Genomic DNA, 15,129 nt, shown 5'->3' with positions numbered 1-15,129 from the left:
GGGGAGGGGAGGGGAGAAGAGAGGAGAGGAGAGGAGAGGAGAGGAGAGAGGAATCAGAAGATGTGCAGCCTAGGCAACACAGTGAGACCTCATCTCTACTAAAAATAAAAATAAAAAAAATTACCAGGTATGGTAGTGCGTGCTTGTGGGCCCAGCTACTTGAAAGAAGCTGAGGCAGTAGGATTGCTTCAGCCTGGGAGGTCAAATCTGCAGTGAGCCATGATTGCACCACTGCATTCCAGCCTGGGTGACACAGTAAGATCCTGTAGCAAAAAAAAAAAAAAAAAAAAATAGAAAAAGAAAAAAGAAAAAGAAGATGTAGTGGACATGCCCCAGGATGACCCCCAGTGGACCACACTCTTGTTTAGACCCATCCCCCTGAGTGTGGGCACAACCTGTAACCCGATTCTAACCAATAGAATATGGGAAAGATTATGGGATATCACTCCCCTAATTATGTTATATAGCAAAGGTGAAATGATTTTGCAGAGATAACTGAAGTTTCTCATCAGTTGATTTGAGTTGATCAGATCCCAGATTATACTGGGTGAGTCTCATCTAATCACATAAGCCCTTTAAATTTTAATGATAGTGTAAGTGTACTAAGGCTTATCTAAAATTCTAATGATAGTGTAAGTGTACTAAGGCTTATCTTAAATTCTAATGATAGTGTAAGTGTACTAAGGCTTGCACAACTGAAACACTTAAAAAAACTAATATGTATATGTTATATATGTAAACGAGTAAATTTTATTGTATTTAATTTTACCTCAATTTTTTAAGTAAAAGTTAAGATCTCTTCTTCGCAATGAGATTCTAATGGCAAGATTTATAACCAGTGAAAGGTTGAGAGGTAGAGATGATTTTCCCAGAACTTGCAAACCAGACTACTGGGGTAGGTACCTCTCTGTGATACTAATCATTGGGAAGAAAAATGGAAAGTTTTATTCAAATGTCACTCATTTCTTCAGTTACATGCTATTCTAAGTATAACCCAGATATTCCTGAGTATTTGTGTTTTCCTATACTTTGAAAACTGGAGTATACAAGAAGAAGTAACTTTTTAATCTTTCCAGTTTCATCAGGGGTATTTGAATGATTAAGTGTTGTCTATAGGTTGTTTAGCACCACAATGCTACAGAGACTGTATGGCCTGCAAAGCCCGAAATACTTATTATCTATCCAGCCCTTTATAGAAAAATTTTGCCAACCTCTGATTTAGATGAAAGAAAGCACCTTCTTTCTATATCGATTCTAAACAAGGATAAAACAAAGATAATGAAACTGGTAAGTCAGGGCTGATGTTTATATCCTTGTTAAGAAATCTGATAAAAAATAATTGCAAAATAGGGTTAACATGCCATCATTTGGTAGTTTACATTTGATTAGAACCATTAAAATTAGCAATAGTTATCGAAAGCAATTCAATGGTATTTTTATTTTTGTCTGTCTGTATACCCCAGGTTTTATTGGCTCATGAACCTAAATGCAACTATTGTGTTTCTGGGAATATCTTACATCCAGCACTCACAGGCCTGGGCCCTTGTTTTACTTATTCCTTTTATGTCTACGCTTATGGCTCTGATAACTCTTCATATGATATACTACAACCTAATTTATCAGTCAGAAAAACGTAAGTAAATTATATGTTACATTAATTTCTGGGTTTATATTGTTTTCTTGACAGATCTCCTTTCTCTTTGACTCTTTATAACTTCTCTTTCAACTCAGAATTTGAAAATTGTGTCAGTTATTACCTTTGATAAAGCAATGGTCTGCAAGAATATTTTTAAGTAAAAATTAAGACTGCTTCTTTGCAATGGGATTCTAATGGCAAGATTTAGACCCAATGAAAAGTTGAGAGGTAGAGATTCCTCTTCTCCCCATCTTCCTTTTTTTCCGTGGTTGAAAAAGTTTTAATAATGGAATATCTTAAGCATAAACAAAAGTAGATAAAGATTATACATGAACCTCACCTAGGTAGCTCTGAGCTTAGCAATTATCAACTCATCCTCACTCACTTTTTCTTCTTCTCACCCAGGTAATTTTCAAGCAAAAACTAAATTTTATAGCATTTCTTATTCTTGTATTTTGTTATATTTATTTATATGTAATATATTATGTAGGTGTATATATACATAAAAGTTAAATTCCATTTGAAAAACATAACCACAATGTCATTATCAATCTCTCTCTCTCTGTCATGCACACCCACATATGTGTTTGTGGAGGAAGAAAATTTCTTAACACCATCAAATATCTAGTCACTGTTAAAATCCCTTATTGTTTCCTTTTCGAAATTTTTTTGTTTGTTTTATAGTTTGTTCAAATCAAATCCAAAAAAGGTTTAAACATTCCAAATGCCAGATATGTCCATAAACTATATATATATATATATATATTCCCCATGCATCTCTATCTCTATTTAATTTATTATTATTATTAGTTTTTTTTTTTTTTTTTGAGATGGAGTCTCGCTCTGTCGCCCAGTCTGGAGTGCAGTGGAGTGATCTCAGCTCACTGCAAGCTCCGCCTCCCAGGTTCACATCATTCTCCTGCCTCAGCCTCCCGAGTAGCTGTGACTACAGGCGCCCGCCACCACGCCCAGCTAATTTTTTGTATTTTTAGTAGAGACAGGGTTTCACCGTGTTAGCCAGGATGGTCTCGATCTCCTGACCTCGTGATCCACCTGCCTCAGCCTCAAAAAGTGCTGGGGTTACAGGTGTGAGCCACCATGCCTGGCCCCTAATTTATTATTTTTTAAAAAGAAATCTTAACATTTCTTAGAGCATTTCCCATAGTCAGGATTTTGTGAATTGCATCCGCATAGTGCTTTCCCTCTGTATTTCCTGTAAATTTTCTAATAGACCTAGATACTTGCAGATTCAGATTTTATTTTGGTCAAATTTCTTTATAGGTGGCATTATGTACTTTAATTAAGAGGCATAATGTCTGTTTTTGAAGAGTTAGCATTCATTGATGATTTTTGCCCAAATCCAATATTTTATTGAGGATTGCAAGGTGATTATATTCTATATTTCTTCCTCTTTTACTAGCTGAAATAGTTTCATAAAAACAAATATTTCCCCATCAGCTAGTTACACTGAGATATAGTTTATGTAATAAAAAGAAGATAAACATTTAATTATTTCCTTCTATCTATAGATTTTCAAATTATTGAGTTGAATTGCAATATTCTGCTAAGGTAACTATTAGAATTTCTTTTAAAAAACTATAATTATGAATTTATGCTCAAGCATTTTTTATGTGTTTCAATCTACTACAGCTAGTGATTCTCAAATTTGTTTCCATATTTGGACAGTGAAGTTCCCTTCATGTTGGTACCTTAGTCATTCAGATACGCCTCTTGCTGTTTTTCATTGCTTCCTTTGTTTTGTGGATTTTCCTTCCATTTTTTAAATAAATGCAAATATTAAAATATGTGTGTGTGCATGTAGGCATATATATTGTCTGCCCTTTTGATGTAAGAAGTAACATACAATTCACACTTTTCTCACTTGCTTTTTTTTTTTTTTACTTAGTATAGTTTAGGGGTCATTTTATAATTGTATATTCATCGTGTAACAAACTATCATTTATTTTACCAGTCCCATATGGATAGACATTTGGGTTGTTTTTTTACATTTGCCATGTGACGTAGATTCTAACAAATAGCTTGGTGCATGTTTCTCTTTGCTTTTCTTTTTTGCCAGTGTATCTTTAGGATAGATTCCTAGAAGTAATATTGCCAAATCAAAAGTAAGTCCATATATACTTTTTCTATATGTTGCCAAATTCCTTTCTATAGTGGTTGTGGCACTATTTTGTATTTCTACCAAAAATGTACAAGAGTGCCTTTTTCCCCACAGCCTCTCAAACAAAGTATATTGTCAAACTTTGGGATTTTTGCCAATTTAAGGGTGGAGATGGTATCTTGCTGTGGTTTAAATTTGCATTTTTCTTATTTTGAGAAGAGGTGAGCCTCTTTTCATTGCCTTAGAGCATTTTGAATTTCTTTTTCAGTGAATTACCTGTTCCTGTTTCTAGTTCAACTTTTCTATAGGGTTGTGGTATTTATTGTGGTAAAAAAACACATAATATAAAATTTACCATCTTTATCATTTTTTTCTGAGTGTATAAGATGAACATGTAATTTTCAGCTCAGGCATTCACCTATCAGGACTATTTATTGTAGCTTTTAACTGATAATAATAATTGTACATATTTACGAGGTACATAGTGATGTTTCAATACATATAATGTATAGTAATCACATCAGGGTAATTGGCAGATCCATCATCTCAAACATCATTTCTTTGTGTTGGGAAAATTCAATATCCTTCTTCTAGCTATCTAAAACTACTTAATATTTTATTGTTAACTATAGTCATCCCACAGTGGTATAGAACACTAATACGTATTCCTCCTACCTAGCTATAATTGTGTGTCACTTAATAAACCTCTCCCTTTCCCCTATGCTTCCCAGCCTCTAATATCCTCTGTTCTACGTTTTACTTCTTTGAGATCAGCGTTTTTTTGGCTTCCACATGTAAATGAGAACATGCAATATTTAACTTTCTCTTGGCTTATTTCACTTAACATAATGTCTTCCAGTTTCATTCATTTATCCAAAGCAAGGAAAATCAATATATCAGAGACATTTGCACCCTCATATTTATTGCAGCACTACTCACCATAGCTGAGATATGGAATCAGTCTAGGTATCCAACAACAAATGAATGGATAAAGAAAATGTGGTATCTATACACAATGGAATACTATTCAGCCATAAAAAGGAATGAAATCCTGTCATTTACAGCAACATGAGTAGAACTGGAAGACATTGTGTTAAATGAAATAAACCATCTTAATCATTTAAGTGTACAGTTTAGTAGTGTGAAATATATTCATATTGTTATGCAATGGATTTGTAGAACTTTTTCATCTTGCTGCAACACTAAAGCTGTATACCCCTAAACACTAATTCCTCCTCTCCACTCCTCCTAGCCCTTGGTAAATGCCTCTCTACTTTCTGTTTCTGTATTTTGACTGCTTTAGATACTTCATATGAGTGGAATCATACAGTATTTGTCCTTTTGTGACTACTCACTTAGCCTAATATACTCAAGGTTTATCCATGTTGTAGCATCCTGTCACATGCTACAACATGGATATACCTTGAGAATATTAGGATATTAATGCCACATAACATTCCATTGTATGTATATACCACATTTTCTTTATTCACTTGTCTAACAGTGGACATGTGGGATGCGTCTAGCTCTTGGAAAATATAAATAATGCTGAGATGAATGTGAGTATGTAAATATTTCCTCAGAATCTCACTTTGAATTCTTGTGGATATATACTCAGAAGTGGATTGCTGAATCATGTAGTAGTAATTCTACTTTAAAGTTTTTGAGAACTCTTTTTACTGCTTTCCATAATGGCTGCACCATTTTACATTTCCACCAACGGTGCACAATGGTTACCCACAATTACTCCACATCCTCGTCAACGCAGTATTTCTCTGATCTTTTAATATTGCCCACCTTGAATGATGGCTACGAAGTGATATCTTCTTCTTATTATTATTATTTCAAAGACAGGGTCTCCCCTGTTGCCTAGGCTGATCTCAAACTCCTGAGCTCAAAGGATTTTCCCACCTCATCCTCCCAAAGTGCTGGGATTAGAGGTGTGAGCCACGACACCCAGCCTCATTATGGTTTTGATTTGCATTTCCCTAGTAATTAGTGATGTTGAGCATCTTTTCATGTGTGTATTGGCCATCTGTAAATCTTCTTTGAAGAAATGTCTATTCAAGTCCTTTGGTCATTTTTTAAACAGGTTATTTGAGGTTGGGGGGACTGTTATTAAGTTGTAGAAATTCATTATATATTCTGGATATTAGCCCCATATCAGACATATGTTTTGCAATTATTTTCCCCTATTCCATATGTTGCCTTTTCTCTCTGTGGATTGTTTTCTTTGAAATGCAGAATTTTTCATGTTCGATGTCATCCCATTTGTCTATTTTTAATTTTTTTGTTGCCTGTGTTTTATTGTCATGTCCAAGAAATCATTGCTAAATCAAGTCTACTGAAGCTGTTGCCCTACAGTTTCTTCCTGTAGGAGTTTAATAGTTTTAGGTCTTACTTTTAGGTCTTTAATTTATTTTGAGTTAATTTTTGTATATGGTCTAAAGCAAGGATCCAACTTCATTCTTTTGCATGTGGATATCCGATTTTTCCCGCCCTATTTGTTGAAGAGACTGTCCTTTCCCTCTTATATAGTCTTGGCACGCCTGATAAAAATTATTCGCCATCATATGCAAGGGTGTATTTCTGGGTTCTCTACTCTGTTCCATTGGTCTATATATCTATCTTCATATCAGAACCTTGTACTCTTAATTACTGTTACTTTGTAGTATGTTTTAAAATCAAGAAGTGTGGGACATCCAACTTCAATTTTCTTTTTCAAGTTTGTTTTCACTATTAATATTCCATATGAATTTCAGGAATTTTTTTTTTATTTCTGCAAAAATGCTGTTGAGATTTTGACAGGGATTGCATTGAATCTATAGATCACTTTGGCTAGTATGGACATTTTAATAATATTAAGTCTTCCAATTCACAAGCACAGGATATCTTTCCATTTATTTGTATATTCTTCGTTTTTTTTAGTAAAGTTTTACAGTTTCCACTATACAAGTCTTTCACCTTCTTGGTTAAGTTTATTTCTAAGTATTTATCTTTTCAATGCTATAGTATATGGGAATGTTTCCTTAATTTACTTTCAGATCAGTCATCGTTAATTATAGAAATGCAACTGATTGTTGAGTGCTGATCTTGTATTCTGAAACTGCTGAATTCCTTTATTAATTCCAATGACTTTTGTGTCGAATTCTTAGTGTTTAGTACATATAAGATCATGCCGTCTGTGAACAGAGGCGCTTTTCCTTCTTCTATTCTGATTTGTATGCTTTTTAGTTCTTTTTCTCTTGTTATTTCTCTGTCTGAAACTTCCAGCACTATGTTCAATTATAGTAGCAAGAGTGGGCATCTTTGCCTTTCTCCTAATCTTAGAGGAAAAACATTCAGTCTTTCCCATTGAGTATGATGTCAGCTGTGGGATATTCATATATGACTTTTATTACGTTAAGGTAGTTTCCTGCTATTATTAGTTTGTCTAATGTTTTTATCATGAAAGGGTGTTGAATTTTGTCAAATGTTTTTCCTGCATCCATTGAGATGATCATGTGGTTTTTGTCTTTCATTTTGTTAGTGTGATGTATTACATTGATTGATTTTTGTATGTTGAACTATTTTTGAATTCCAGGTATAAATTCCACTTGTCTGTGGTCTATGATCCATTTAATGTGCTATTGAACTTGGTTTGTTTCTATTTTATATCAATATTCATCAGAACTATTGGTCTGTACTTTTCTTTTCTTGTTATGTCTTTGTCTGGTTTTGGTATCAAATTAATGCTGGCCTCAGAATAGTTGGGAATGTTTTCTCTTTTTAGAGTCTTTGGAAGAGTTCAAGAAAAACAGGTGTTAATTCTTCTTTAAATGTTTAGTAGAATTCTCCAGTGGATCCATCTGGTCTTGGGCCTTTCATTGTTAGGGGTTTTTGATTACTGTTTAAGTCTTTTCACTAGTTTTAGGTCTTTTCAGATTTTTTGTCATGATTCAGTCTTAGTAGGTTGTATGTTTATAGAAAGCTATCCATTTCTTCTAGGTTATATAATTTGTTGGTGTATAATTGTTCCTCTATAATCCTTTTTATTTCTGTGACATCATTTGTAATGTCACCTTTCATTTCTGATTTTAATTATTTGAGGCTTTCCTCTATTTTTCTTAGTCTAAATAAAGGTTTGTTAATTTTTTTAATATTTCCAAAAATCAACATGCTTTCATTGAGTTTTTTCTATTGTTTTCCATTCTCTATTTTGTTTATCTCTGCTCTGATCTTTATTATTTCCTTCTTTCTTCTGGCTTTGTGTTGTTTGTTCTTCTTTCTCTAGTTCCTTGAGGTGTAAGGTTAAGTTATTGATTTGAGATCATTCTTCTTTATTAATGTAAACATTTGCCATTATAAACTTTCCTCTTAGTATTTACTACTCCTGCTGCATCTCATAAGTTTTGGTATAGTGTGTTTTTGTTTTAATCTGTGTCCAGATATTTTCTAAATTCCCTTGTGTTTGCTTCTTTGTCCAATTTGTTAAGAGTAGGTTGTTTTGCTTTTCATTTCATGTCAATTTTTAGAGCATTATATTTTGGGAGTATTAACACTTTGTCCATGACAAAAGTTGCAAATATCATTCCTTATTTATCACACATATTTTTAACTTGCCTCCTGTGTTATTTTCTATGCACAGGTTTTTCCATGTGTTTGTTTTGTCTTTCATTGGGGCTTATGTTTGTAATAAAACTCATCAATATTCTCCCTTATTGCTTCTAAATTTTGAGTCATGGTCAAAAGTTTTACTCACTTTCAGGTTATAAAAGAATTAATCCACATTTTATTTTAGTATTCATTTTATTGCCTCTTTTCTTTACCTCTCTGACCCCTTCATAAATTATATTAGAATGTCTTTTAGGAATAAACCCAACTGTATCTTTTATCCATATTATTACCAACCTATCCTAGCCTTACTTATTAAAAAGTCTATGTTTTTCAAACTGATTTTAGATGCCACCTTCATTGTGTACTTTCGCTTGCACTTCTGGAGTTTCTATTCTGTTCCATTGTTAAGTCTCTCTATTCATCTTGTTTAACTCAGACCTTAATTCGTAACATATTTTTCTTTTCCTGCTATTTCTCTATACAGCTACTACCAATAGTAATGCAATGAGTTACATTTTTAAAAATGAAGCACATTCACCAATGTTATTTTATTTTTATCATATACCTACAAGGTAGATGGGAAGGGCACCTTTTACAACTAGACACTGGATGTTTGCCTGTGCTCCTGTAGCACTCTGAACACATCTTTATCATTTTATTTACCACATATGTTGAAATTATCTATTTATAAACACAATTAGAAGTTCCTGTGTCTTATAAATACTTGAATATGGTAAGTATTCAATCAGTGTTTGTTATTGTTAAACTGAGCACAGAAACTGAGACATAATATAATTAAATGACTTGCTCAAGATGTCACAGAAAAGAGTTGAAGTGGAACCAGAACCCAAGCCTATTTTTCTTAGGCTGGGGCTCATGCTATTACACCATACACTGAGGCAGTGAAGCATTGAAAATATTATACACAAAAGTCTCTGCCCTGTTTCTGAGAGCTCTGTGGCCTGTGGACCACACTTAGCAGTACATGTCCTCCTAGTAGTCTATAGAATGGGGTCAATATGCAAAAAGTCCCCAATAGCAAAAAAAGAAGAAAATGTAAAGTAGATGATTTTTCCTAAAAACCACTTTGGCACTTTCTCAAGTGTCTAATTATCAAATAATTTAGGGTTTTGTGAATACACACACACATATGCACACATACGTATACATATATTCATATATACTATTTTTTGATTCAAATTTTCTAAATAACTGTTCAGCATCCATTCATTTGCTTCTTAATTTACTATTTGAACATATATTCATCTGAATCAAGAAATGCAATTCTCTTTCAACTAATACAGATCTATGTAATCAACTCTGTTTACTGCCAGCCTATTGCAGTCCATATATTACATATTTTAACATGTGATAAGGTAACCTGTTTTTGGATGTTAACAAGATAAAACTTTATTAGCTACAGGAACAATTAGCATAGAAAATGTTCTTGAGTGGCTGACTTTACACAAGTCTCTATAAAATGAGTATTTGAGGGTTGTGCTTTGTTTTGCTTGTTTTGTTTACTACTTCTAAGCTCACCCAACTATGATGAAGTAAAACTCTGTCTTTCTTTTAGTGAAGTATATAATCCTTATTTTGGCTTCTTTGTCTCTGATGACTAAATTGGAAATTCCTCAAAGCTGTAATTCAAAGCCATAGGTGATCTTAAAGAAATGATTTTTTATATGCTACCTTTTATTTTAAGGTAACTTTTCAAATGTGGACCATGCATTCCATTATGTTTAGCTGTCAAGCACAGCATTCATTTGCATTTCTTCCCACTGCTATAATTTTGAAAACTGGCAGGTGACCAAAGAAGAAAAAATGTGCATCTACCATCTAGAGTGCACTGTAGGCTTTTTTAAAAAATTATAATTAAGTAGCATAGATATTCATGATTAGACCAAGGTCAGAAGAGTAGAACATTACAGCCAAGGACTTAAAGGTACAAAGAATAGGAAAACTGCTTTCTAAAAGTTTTTTTTTAAAAATAGTAATAACTACAATCTTTAAGTTTTGCAATAAAACACTTAAAATAGCTCATCTGTTTTATTTTAAAATGTGCACGCCTGGTGTGTTTGCCATGCACATTTAAACCAGAGCTTGAAGTCTCAGTTGAATTTTTCATTTCAGTATTTTCGTCAACTTCCAATTTCTGCTCCTGGTACAGAAAACCAATTTGAGAACTATAATGATAATGGACTTTTTTAGAGGCTGAGCCTACATGACACCCAAAATTATTTGCATAGAAGGCGTGAGTTTTCTATTAAGTCTAGTGGATTAATCCAAGGAACTGGTATGATGTTTAGATGTAAATGTTTTCAACAGGTATCCATCCTAACATTTAGTGGTAACTACAGTTTCATGGGACAAGGGCCACTCCCTTTGGGTAGACAGATTATTGTATAGTTCCTTTTCTTGGACTCTCTTGCTGACTTACTGGGTCTCTCTCAGTCCAGTTGATCTACTTAGGTTTATTACTTCACCACTTTCTTTCCCTCTTACAACTCATCTAGCACGTTGTCTACCTCTTCTCAGTCTCCTTAACCAACCTTTCTCCTGTGATAATTTCCTAACTGATGTGCAGCCCTAGGATTCATTCCAGGGACCCTGAATCTTCTCTTCCTGCCCTCTTTCCTTAACTAATCTCTAGACTCATGGCTTTTAATGCCATCTAATACACCAAACAGTCAGTGTTATATTGACCTCTCTCCTGACCTTGAAAAGCATATATTCTACTTCTTACTTGACATGTTGACTTGGTTATCATCTAATAATTCCTCAAACTTAATTTGACCAAAACACAACTCCTGATTCAGCTAACTACAGACTGGCTTCTTGTTTTCTCCCTCTCAATAAAGTCACCAACACCCAGTTGTTTAAGGGGGAAAAAAGTAGACATCTTCAAATTTTCTCACTTCTTTACCCCTTTCCCACATCAGAAAATTTTACTGATTGTTCAAAAACCATCCCATTCTCTTCATATCTCTTCATGGCTACTACTGTGCTAGTCTGGGTCACCACTATCTCTTGCCTGTTCCCCAGGTCCCTAAAATTCATTATCCATGCAGCTACCGGGGTTCCAGGGTAACTATTTTAAAATATACATCATAAGATCTCTCTAGTATACTTAAAACTTCTTAATGGTTTTCTATAATATTGTAGATAAACGTCAAGTTCCTTACTTTGACCTATATGATCTGACCCCCCTGACAACCTCCTAGACCTCATCTCCCCGCAATATTCCCTCTAACTGAGCTCCTACCTTATTGGCCTTTATGCTTTCTGAACCCCTCCTGGCTAATTTCTACTTCATGATAAGCCTGGCATATGTTTCCTAGGTCTCTTTGCCTATTTCTAGTCATTTAATCCTCAGTTCATATGTCAACTCTTTAGGAGGTCTCCTCTACCCCACAATGGGTCTCTATCATAACAGTCCACTGTGTTTTCATCATAGAACTTGCCTAATATTTTCCTGCTTTTAGGGTCTCCCCCACCACAAAGAAGAATCAGGAGTTTGTAGGTACTGTTCACTGCTATATTCTCAGGGCCCAAAACAGTTTCCTGACGCCTAGTAGATTCTCAGTAAGTATGTGGAATAAATCAATGATTGTAATGACATTTCTTTGGCATCAATGATATGCCCTTGCTGTGTTAGCTAGAGTTTTAGACCTCATTCCTATGTTATCATTTCTTGTTTCTTGACCATTTTGTTTTTGTTGCTTCATATCACTATATCTGATACAATTTTATTTGTTTAAACAAGTTTATTTTTCAAAGTACATATTCAACTGAAGCCAGTGCTACACAAAGCATGGTTCATGGAGCAGTGCTGGTCTCTGAACTGTTTGTTGCCAGTATACAACAAAATAAATACAGACACTAAGAGAAAACATATAGAAATATTTATAGACAGTGACATCTTATGTCTGTTGAATCTAATAATAAAAATATCAGGGCTTATATTTTGTATGTCTTTATTTTATGTTTAGATATTTCATTTTGATTGGATTTCACAAATGAATTGACATGATAATTGAGAAAATTTTTTAAAAAACTCATTTTTAACACAGGTTGAGAAGCACTAATCTGAACTACCACTACCTCTCATTAGAAATAAAATGATGGCAATATTTAATGTTTAATAAGATTGCAGGTATCAATTTGTCATGTATTAGAAGTGGATCCAAGTTTATCTTGCAACAAATAGTGATTGTTTATACAAAAAAAGGGTTAGTGAGTTTAAAATATATTATATGTAATACAAATTCCTGAATTTTAAAAATTGGGAGGAAACTGGGGAAAATATCTTTGGAAATAATCTTTCATCCTGCAAGTACTTATCATTTAATAATAAAACCTATCTGGAAGCATAAAGTAATTTGGATCAGTGTTCATAATAACCCTACTACCTACACAGCACCACTTTGCAAGAGTTTAGCAGAGAACAGGTTGATGAGTAATAGAGACAAGATTGTAAGGAAATGTCAGGAAGTTAAGCCACGCAGCCCAGGCTTGTTCAAATTCAGTCTCCAGACTGTTCATCAACACATTCTCAGTTCTCATCTTACTTAAACCTTAAGTAAACTAATTGAAATAGCTAGGAATGTCTCATAATAGAGCAGTTCATTCTCTAATAATAAAGAGCAGTCCCTATTCTTTCCTAAGAGAAACAAATCTTGGCCTCTCACAGGGGCTTCTGTCTTCCTGGCCTTACCAGTACCTGGGCCTTCACCTACTTCAGGCAATAGTAACTAGGAAGAGGCAAAAGTGACCATAGATATAAGCCATCTCCTGTTAGCAAGTATCCCAACATACTCCCAGATGACCTAAACACACTTCACAAAGGCCACCAAAGAGCCACAGCTGTAATCATTCTTGGTCACTACCAATTTGGGCTGGATTTGATTCAGTGACTTAGAGGTGAAAGGCTCCATATTCAATTACCAGGCCCCCAGCTTCCTCAATTAATCAAAGGCTGACATAATGGGTCTATTACAACTCTTGAAGAAAAGACCAGATCAAATCAATATAACCACTTTATAGCTATAAAAATAGATTAATACATATTTTTTATTTAAATATAAAAACCAAGACTCTATGGCATATAAATGAATTTCATTAGAATGCATTTTATCTAGAATTTTATTATAGGAAACTTGAACATAATCAAAATGACTTTCAAACTATACTTTGAGTTTCTATAGCAGCCTTCTTTGGAGAAACGCAAACATTTTCACATTTATTATGCCATTTACCTGGCAACAGTAGTTTGGTGTCTACATAATTTCTGGGGGGATTTATCTGGTCAAAGGGAGTGCTATGAAAAATTGTAACCATCATGATAGCACAGCTGAACTGCTACCTAAATGGGGGTCTCTTATCTGTCATTGTATCAGGCAATCCTAATGGAGTCAAAGAAAAGGTAGGAACTGAAAGATCATAAAAGAAGCAACAATGAGGTTGCAAATCACTAGCAGTAAGTGACTGCTGCCATCTGAAGCAATGAAAGCGCTTCTGATCGTAGAGCAACAGCCATGTAAACCTAGAAGAAACTACTGGAAAAGTCAAAAGCCAACTAATCTAATCTGAACTCTTAATGACACTATCACCATGCATAAAATCATTTAGAGAGTTCATAGTTTAACCTTATTTCTAAATCCAGGGATAAAGTCAAAGCAGAGATTACATTTCCCTTCATCTCCATGTCACAATAAGAAGCCACCCTCTACCTGCCAAGTAAAATGAGGATTATTTATATAATAATTTATACGAAAAAATAGTACTAGTTCTTTGTGTTAAGGATGTTAAAGAAAGTTCAGTTTATTGTATTCATTAATGCATTAAAATTAGAGACTTCTGAGAGATTCTGAAGTCCTTAACTTTAGTGTATTATTTTGTCACCTTTCTTTCCCTTTTAATATGTTTTCATTGATCTTACCTTTTACACTTTTGACATCAACTGCTAGGTGCCACCCTGGGCTGGTCATCAGGATGCCAGAATCACCATCAGAAGGGTAGTCCTTTGAATCCAACCCCTTGGGTGCTAAAAACTTTCTCACTTCACTGCCCTGCATCCTTGAATCGTTATCTTTCTGATCAGCATCTTGAAAAACTGAAGAACCATTCCTATACTAATACATAATATCTCCAATTACTTGCAGGTTGTTCTCTCCTGACAAGCGTTGGGGTGTTGGTTAGTGCACTGAAAACATGCCACCTGCAATACTGCCATCTTGGCAGAGACGTGACAAGCCAGTTAGACCATGCCAAAGAAAAAAATGGTGGCTGCTACAGTGAGCTCCATGTAGAAGACACAACATTTTTCCTCACCCTTCTCCCTCTCTTCATTTTTCAGCTCCTATACAGAATGTGCATTATGCAGGTAAGGACAGGCGATGAGTACCACCCCAACAACAGGAAAGTGATTGCATGTCAACAGTACAAATCAAGGTGAATTTTCTCCCCAACGAGTGCTTTCCATATACATCGGCAGGCAGTTATCCCACAGAAGCTTCTCATCATTACAGGCTCTGATTTCCAGAGCTAAGCGGGGTCAGGCAGACGCATACCTGAGGAGACCCTGGGATGTGTTTCTTTTGTGGAGCTATAAATGTCTGTCAGTAGGTGCAGACAGTACTTCAGAGTGCATAGTCGTAAGGCGTAAGAGCAGGGCACGAACATATCAGATCTGTAGGCAATTACCAAACTTCCCTCTAGCCAAAGGTTTTGCCTTCCTCCCTCATTAAACCTTTAGAAAGTGGTACTAACAAGTAGC

At 34.6% G+C, this 15,129-nt stretch overlaps 1 protein-coding gene across 1 annotated transcript in view; it reads left to right on the top strand.

The window, feature by feature from the left end:
* SLC15A5 (solute carrier family 15 member 5) overlaps positions 1 to 15,129 on the top strand; it is an 89,054-nt gene that overhangs the window by 18,917 nt on the left and 55,008 nt on the right. The window contains exons 3-4 of the mRNA XM_032158990.1: positions 1,464 to 1,633; positions 14,516 to 14,736. Coding sequence (XP_032014881.1) covers positions 1,464 to 1,633; positions 14,516 to 14,736 — 391 coding nt within the window. The remainder of the gene's footprint in view (positions 1 to 1,463; positions 1,634 to 14,515; positions 14,737 to 15,129) is intronic.

This window comes from Hylobates moloch, unplaced genomic scaffold (assembly GCF_009828535.3).
Source record: "Hylobates moloch isolate HMO894 unplaced genomic scaffold, HMol_V3 SCAFFOLD_8, whole genome shotgun sequence".
NCBI classification, from domain to species: Eukaryota; Metazoa; Chordata; class Mammalia; order Primates; family Hylobatidae; genus Hylobates; species Hylobates moloch.
This window is presented reverse-complemented; position numbering and strand designations above follow the sequence as displayed.